At 35.6% G+C, this 8,436-nt stretch overlaps 1 protein-coding gene across 2 annotated transcripts; it reads left to right on the top strand.

Moving 5' to 3' along the window:
- Nucleotides 1-6,924, top strand: LOC109800427 (putative mannitol dehydrogenase). Of its 2 annotated transcripts, XM_020361210.3 has the most exons (5): nucleotides 1-192; nucleotides 5,293-5,406; nucleotides 5,665-6,178; nucleotides 6,288-6,441; nucleotides 6,547-6,924. In XM_020361210.3, the coding sequence occupies exons 1-5, from the start codon at nucleotides 89-91 to the stop codon at nucleotides 6,753-6,755; spliced, it is 1,095 nt and encodes a 364-aa protein (XP_020216799.2). In that variant the 5' UTR covers nucleotides 1-88; the 3' UTR covers nucleotides 6,756-6,924. The 2 variants fall into 2 exon arrangements, with proteins under 2 accessions (XP_020216799.2, XP_082922521.1); XM_083066395.1 differs by lacking the exon at nucleotides 5,293-5,406 and having other exon boundaries at nucleotides 17-192.
- Nucleotides 6,925-8,436: the final 1,512 nt, after the last annotated feature.

The raw sequence follows: 8,436 nt of genomic DNA, 5'->3' as shown, positions 1-8,436 counted from the left end.
CAATTCATTTTTCATCATCACAACATTCTTTTCATTCTTAAGAGCCCTTCATTTCATTTATCGTTTTCCTTACCAAACTACAAAATTAATGTCGAACGTGTTAGCAAGAGAAGAAAACGAAAAAGTTGCTACCTTTGGCTGGGCAGCTAGAGATGCTTCGGGAATTCTCTCCCCATTTCACTTTACCAGAAGGTATATATATATCTTAATCTTCAAATTGCATGAACTTCAAAATAAAACCATCTCAGGAGCATGCACTGAATGCTTATACTCTTGAACATAATGTTAGGTCCAGAGTAGGCTTAATAGTTACTCACAGCTAAAATAAGAGATGAGTAAAAAAAAAGAGACAAGGGAGAAAATAACCACAGTAAAAATATTATTTACTGAAAGGGAGGAAATTACAACACTTCTCTCTCTATAACTTACTCCTTTTAATTAGGAGACTACTACTACCGAGAACAGATCTCAAGGTGTATAAGAGAGGAAGAGAGAAGAGAAGAAGATTTGGGATGAAAATTATGGTTTTCAGCTTCCCTATTTATAGGAAAGTCCCAATGGCATTTTCGTAATTTCTCCTAAACTTTTAATATTATTTTATTATTATGTGGGACCCGCTTCTAATATAAAATTAGAAAACCACCGAAAGGTGGTGGCAGCTGTACGCAGCTGTACCTAACATTTCTCCCACTTGAAGATTATGATTAAGTTAATCATATCTTCACACCATTTCTTCTTTATTGATACTTCATGTTGCTTATGTCTTTAATAGGCCAAATAAGGATCGACACCATGTAAACTTGTCAGTGTTGACAAGTTTTGTCATTACGTCTGCTATGTTGTCTTTTGTATGGATCTTCTGCATATCCACTTTTCCTTCTTCTACTACTTCACGAACAAAGTGATATTGAATTCCTATGTGCTTTGTCCTGGAATGAAAGGCTGGATTCCTTGCAATGTGCAAGGCACTCTGACTGTCACAATACACAGTAATTTTCTCCTGCTTGTGCCCGAGTTCTTCCAGTAACCTTTGAATCCAAATTGCTTCCTTGCATGCTTGCGTAGCTGCCATGTATTCAGCTTCTGTAGTAGATAGAGCTACAACAGTCTGTAACTTAGACAACCAGCTCACTGCTCCTCCAGCAAGTGTAAACACATAACCAGTAGTAGATTTTCGTTTATCCAGATCTCCTGCAAAATCTGAATCAACATAGCCTCTGACAACAAACTCCGATCCTTCAAAACATAATGCAACATCTGAGGTTCCTTTGATATATCTAAGGATCCTCTTTACAATACTCCAATGCTCTCTACCAGGATCTGCCATAAACCTACTGACCGCTCCCACTGCTTGTGCAATGTCTGGTCTCGTACAAATCATGGCATACATAAGGCTTCCCACCGCTGATGCATACGGCACTCGAGACATTTCCATCCTCTCTGCTTCGTTGCTAGGACTCATACTTGAGGATAATTTGTAATTGACAGGAAGTGGGGTCGAAATTGGCTTACAGTCTTGCATGTTGAAGCGCCGCAAGACTTTCAATAAATAATTCTTCTGAGAAAGCCAAATCCTCCTGTTTTTTCTGTCTCGGTGAATTTGCATCCCTAAAATCTTGTTTGCCGGTCCCAAGTCCTTCATATCAAACTCCCTAGCCAATTGTGCCTTTAATTCTTGGATCTGATCTTTGTTGGGGCCTACCACCAACATGTCATCCACATACAACAGCAAGATGATGAAATCATTGTCATCAAACCTATTGTAGTACGTACAATGGTCTGAACTCAGTCTGTTGTAACCAAGGCTAATAATGAAGGAATCAAATCTCTTATACCAACACCTTGGCGCCTGCTTTAAACCGTACAGAGATTTGGTCAACTTACAAACCAAGTTTTCTTTTCCTTGTTCTTTAAAGCCTTCTGGTTGGAGCATATATATTTCTTCTTGGAGTTCCCCATGAAGAAAAGCAGTCTTTACATCAAGTTGCTCAAGATGTAAATTAAATGCAGCACACATAGCCAGAACAACTCTGATTGTGGTTAATCGAACAACTGGCGAGAATATCTCGTTAAAATCAATGCCCTCTTTCTGAGCATATCCCTTAACCACCAATCTTGCACGATATCTCTCCACTTGATCATTGCCATCACGTTTGATCTTATAGACCCATTTGCAACCAATGGCTTTTCGACCTTTTGGAAGATCAACAAGTTCCCATGTTTTATTTCTATGTAAGGCCTCTATTTCTTCATGCATTGCTGCCATCCACTGAGAAACATCAGAACTCCTCAACGCCTCTTGAAAGGTTGATGGTTCTCCTTCTTCAGTTAAGAGACAGTACGCATCATGACTTGCCATAACATAGTCTAAATGCCAAGATGGTTTCTTCGTCTGACGTGTTGTTCGTCGAACATCTCCATCATTGTCCTCATTTGGTTCTTGTTCATCGTGCTCTTGTTCTGCTTCAGAGGTGTCATCTTCTTTAGATTTTCCTCCTATCTCCACTATACTGGTGTCTTTGATAGTGCTGTCATTTTCCTGCTCCTTTTGCAGTTCAGTTTCTGCAAACACTACATCCCTGCTAACAACAACCTTGCGGGCAGTGGGATCCCACAAGCGATACCCCTTAACATTGTCAGCATAACCCAAGAATATACATTTCCTGGATTTTGGGTCCAGCTTTGTTCTTTCTTGGGAGTTGTACATCACGTACACAGGACATCCAAACACATGTAATGAAGAATAATTAGATGGTTTTCCACTCCACATCTCCATTGGTGTCTTTAAACCAATTGCTGTTGATGGTGAGCGATTGATCAAATAACAAGCAGTTCTTACTGCTTCTGCCCAGAAAGACTTGGCTAATCCTGCAGTTCTCAACATAGCTCTTGTCCTTTCTAGGAGAGTTCGATTCATCCGCTCTGCTACCCCATTCTGCTGAGGTGTATGAGCAACTGTAAATTGCCTCTTGATACCCTCTTGCTTGCAGAATGCCAGAAAATCACCATCTATATATTCTCCTCCATTATCTGTCCTCAAGCACTTAATCCTTTTTCCAGTATCAAGTTCTACTTGTGCTTTAAATTCCTTGAATACTGGGAACACATCTGACTTCTTCTTGATTGGGTACACCCACAATCTCCGGGAATAATCATCAATAAATGATACAAAATATTTTGCTCCTCCCATGGAAATTTCTGGTGATTCCCAAACATCAGAATGGATCAAGTCAAGTATGTGTTTGCTCCTTGTAGTTACTTTGGCAAATTGTAATCTATGTTGCTTGCTTGTCACACAGTGCTCACAAAATGGTAAGGTTACCATTTTAAGCCCTGACAAGAGATTACGTTCCGCAAGAATTTTCAGGCCTCGCTCTGACATATGTCCTAGTCTACGATGCCACATCATCGTTGCCTCTTCTTGACTTATTGCTGCAACTGATGCATCTGCTTCTTGCAACGTTTCTCCCAAAAGCAAGTATAGATTTGATGTGATCTTCTCAGCTTTCATCACCACCAAATTGCCTTTAACTACCTTTAAGATTCCACCTTCAACGTGGATCTTGCACTTGAGATCATCTAGTTGCCCAATGGACAATAGATTCTTTTTCAAGCCCTTCACATGTCGTACCCCTTGAATTGTACGAATAGTACCATCATACATTTTTAATTTGATAGTACCAACTCCAGCAATTTCCAAAGCATGATCATTTCCCATAAATACGGATCCTCCTGAGATTGATTCATAAGTGCAAAACCAATCTCTATTTGGAGTCATGTGCCAGGTTGCACCTGAATCCAATATCCAACATTCATGGAGTTGTTTTTCGCCTCTGGAACTTATTGCTTCACTGTACAAGATTTCTCCATCTTCTTGGGTACTAGCAACACAACCTTGAGAGGTTGACGCTTCAGAATTCTTCCCTCCTCCACTCTTCTTGTGCCAACAATCTTTCTTCATGTGCCCTCTCATGCCACAATTATAGCATTTGAGGTTCTTCCTTCCTCGAGATTTTGATCTACCATGATTTTGACTCCCACTGGAGCCACGTTCCATTGATCTTCCTCTCATCATCGTCAAAGCTTCTGCTTGCTTTGAACTTTCCAGTCTGTCTTCCTTATTCTTTCGCCTGGACTCTTCTTCAAGAATAGCTCCGGCAACATCCTCAAAGGATAGACGACCAACAACATTATTGTTTGTTATGTTGATGATGAGTTGATCATATGAATCTGGTAAACTCTGAAGTAGAAGCTCCGCACGTTCATTTTCCACTATGTTGAAATCAGCTGTTGAAAGCTGAGCAAATAGCGTATTCAGATTGTTGATGTGGTCCGTCACTGCTGTGGACTCACTCATTCGAAGAGTGTAGAGTTTCCTCTTTAAGAATATTCTGGTGTGAAGTGACTTGACCTCGTATAATTTTACGAGCGTGTCCCAAATCTCCTTTGCAGTTGTCTTCTCTGCTATGCTCGACAAAACTGAATCAGCCATTGCTAAGTGCAAATTGGCAACAGCATTGTCATCCATTTCTCTCCACTTTTCATCAGTAATATCTGATGGCCTGCCTTCAATTGCTTTAAGACAGTTGTCTTTTCTCAAAATTGCTCTTATCTTCAATTTCCACAGGGAAAAATTGTTCCCGTTGAACTTCTCTATCTCAAACTTTGCTGCCATAATTTCTTCTATTAAACCGACTTAAGTAACTTCCACTAGAATAGTACCGCCTACTGGAACAATGATAAAATCCAGTAACAAGAATAATTCTTTTCTGATGTGACTGATCAGACAATACTGCAGCCACAGAGCATACTAAGAAATTTTCTCCGATACTATACCAATGTACACCACAGCGGAATAATAAACAACCTAGTGGCTCTGATACCACTGTTAGGTCCAGAGTAGGCTTAATAGTTACTCACAGCTAAAATAAGAGATGAGTAAAAAAAAAGAGACAAGGGAGAAAATAACCACAGTAAAAATATTATTTACTGAAAGGGAGGAAATTACAACACTTCTCTCTCTATAACTTACTCCTTTTAATTAGGAGACTACTACTACCGAGAACAGATCTCAAGGTGTATAAGAGAGGAAGAGAGAAGAGAAGAAGATTTGGGATGAAAATTATGGTTTTCAGCTTCCCTATTTATAGGAAAGTCCCAATGGCATTTTCGTAATTTCTCCTAAACTTTTAATATTATTTTATTATTATGTGGGACCCGCTTCTAATATAAAATTAGAAAACCACCGAAAGGTGGTGGCAGCTGTACGCAGCTGTACCTAACACATAACAGGGAAAATGGTGACAATGATATCACCCTTCATATACTCTATTCTGGGATTTGCCACTCGGATCTCCACATGGTGAAGAACGACTTTGGATTGTCCATCTATCCAATGGTTCCTGGGTATTATTTTATTTTGTCGTCTTTCGACCCAAATGTCTTTTAGCATCTGAATATGTTTTCCTGAGCAACTTAATTATTTTTAAAGATAAAATAATTAAATAAGTAATTCTAATATAATATATGTACAATAAATTATGAAACTCATAAAAGTTCTATACTACTTATTATAAAATTATTATAAACTGATCATGCCTAACAGATTTTCATTTTAAATTTTAAGTTTAAACCAGGCCTAATAGATTTTCCTTCCTATATTAGGCATGAGATTGTGGGTAAAGTGACAAAGGTGGGTAGCAGAGTCACAAAATTCAGTGTTGGTGACATAGCGGGTGTGAGTGGCATTGTAGGTTCGTGTGGTTCATGTTCCGATTGCAGCAAGGGCTTCTATGTTTATTGTCCAAAAATGATATTAACCTACAGTGCACACTACCATGATGGAACAATAACCCAAGGTGGGTACTCGGATAAGATAGTAGTTGACCAGAACTTTGCGGTGCAAATCCCAAAATCTCTGCCACTTGATGGCGCAGCGCCGTTGCTATGTGCAGGAATTACAGTATACAGCTCAATGAAGTATTTTGGGCTTGCTAAGCCTGGACTGCACTTGGGTGTGGTAGGCCTGGGAGGCCTTGGTCATGTGGCTGTCAAATTTGCTAAAGCTTTTGGTATGCATGTCACTGTGATAAGTACATCTCCCAGCAAGAAGGTAGAGGCATTGGGAAGTCTTGGTGCTGATGCTTTCTTGGTTAGTCAAGACTCACAACAGTTGCAGGTAATTAATTGACCAATCACTTCAATCTATTTTATCAAATAATGATGAAACAAAATAATGCATGAGATGGACAACTGTTGACTAGTGAATTTCTCTGCTTGGTTATTAGGATGCCATGAGCACAATGGATGGTATTATTGACACAGTTTCAGCTAATCACTCAATCCAATCACTTATTGGTTTATTGAAAACACATGGAAAATTGATTTTGGTGGGTGCATCAACCTTGCCTCTTGAGGTGTTAGCTATGCCTTTACTTTTGGGTGAGTCTCCACTATTGATATATATAGTTATGACATACAATTGGTATGGTTTTTATAAAGGGATAATGCAAATGAGTAACATTGAAAATGTGATTTTTGACACAGGGAGAAAGACGATTGCTGGCAGTATAGGAGGTGGGAGTGAAGAGATGCAAGAGATGATGGATTTTGCAGCAAAGCATAATATTACGGCAGATGTGGAAGTCATTCCGATGGATTACGTCAACACTGCCTTTGAGAGGCTGAAAAACAATGATATTAAGTATCGCTTTGTCATTGATGTGGCAAACACGATAAACTGCAACTTCAATTAGAGAATCAAATTAGTAGCTACGTATTTCTTGATGTTGTAATTTAAATTTGTGTTTGTTTGTTTTAATTATACATATCATAGTTAATATATTGTTGAATAATATACGGATATATGTATAAAATATTGTTCAATAATTTAAATTTGAATAACATATTATTTAAATATGGATATATGTACTTACTTATTACGTTATTTAATAACACATTTATTTATTAATATTACATATGTACATATAGTTGAGGAATTTATGAGCAAAATTAATTTATTAACCTTTGTTTTTTTATTTATTTATTAAGATGTTGTGTCCCTTCTTCTAAATTATATAATAATATATTATTCATATGTGTGCAGTAAATAAATTCAAAAAAAATTAAAATAAAATGAAACAAATATAAACTTTGAAGTTTCCTATGGTCATCCTTTAATTAAAGCATAATTGTAATTTTAGAGAAAACGTGTATTTGTTGAATGAAGCAAACCTATGCTATGAAACACAGTTGGTATTTGCTATTTTGCATGATCATGCTCAAGTTTCATGTATTAAATTATGAAGGTAGTTGTTCTCACTAAATTTTTTATTTTTTACTTAAATATATTTAATAATAAAATCTTCCCCCACAAAAGAATATTATCCTTATAAAATAATTTTTAAAAAATAAGTGCTGAAAATTATAAGAGATAAAAATAAAAATAAATCAGTACTGATTTTATTATTTTTCTATATCCAAATTTTTACCATTTCATTTTTAATTCAATACTAAACAAATCACACAGAATTATAAATACATATCTTAATACAATATATCTAATAAGAATAAAATAAATAAATAAATAAATAAAATAAAGAGAAATTATCAATCAATTTATTAAACAATTTTAATTTATAAAAAATAAGGAATTTAATTCTTTTCATGAATATATATTTTATAAAAATTTATAAATTATTTATTATTTGTCTCCACTAATTTTTTTTTCTAGATTTGTCCCTAGTCATGCTTCTCTTTTAGAGCATCTCTTGTTGGGAAAACATGTCATTACTACTCATGAAGTATGCCCTTAGTTATTAAACAAGAATATGTGCATATTAATTTGTCCTAATATTTTTTACTATTTTTAGAGATGTTCATATCAAATTTTATTATCCAATTTTTAGTTTTAAATTTATACTTTCTCTTATTTTCCTGTTGTCATATAATTATTCCTTGTATTATTCATGAGTTCTTTTTTTTTTAATTGTTGTATTATTTTAGTGTTTTCAGTTCTTATATAAATTAATTGAAAATACATAATCTAACTCTTTTAATTGACAGATCTCTAAAGTAATTGAATTTTGAAAATTTGCATGATCAAACTGATTTTCTTATTTCTCAATTGAATTGATTTATTTATTCGCTTATGTGTTTTTATTATATTTTACAAGTAAACTTCTTACGATCAATTTGAGATTTTCTAAAATAAACACCGTTGCCTTCCTAAATCAAAAGTTGTCAACAATTTCATAAATAAATTGATGACAATGTTTTATAGCTCCTAGAATTCATCTTAGAGGGGTCGGGGATAATAAGTTACAACCTTAAGATTTTTAATATTTGAATCTCAATCCATCTATTTTTTGTTCTAATTATTATTTTTTATTTTCTCTTAGATCAAATTTTTATCTCCTCAAATTGTTAAAAAACCAC

Source organism: Cajanus cajan, chromosome 11 (genome assembly GCF_000230855.2).
Source record: "Cajanus cajan strain Asha chromosome 11, NIPB_CcT2T_4, whole genome shotgun sequence".
In the NCBI taxonomy this organism is placed as follows: domain Eukaryota; kingdom Viridiplantae; phylum Streptophyta; class Magnoliopsida; order Fabales; family Fabaceae; genus Cajanus; species Cajanus cajan.
Note: the sequence above shows the minus strand (reverse complement) of the source record. Positions and strands in the feature narration are given on the sequence as shown.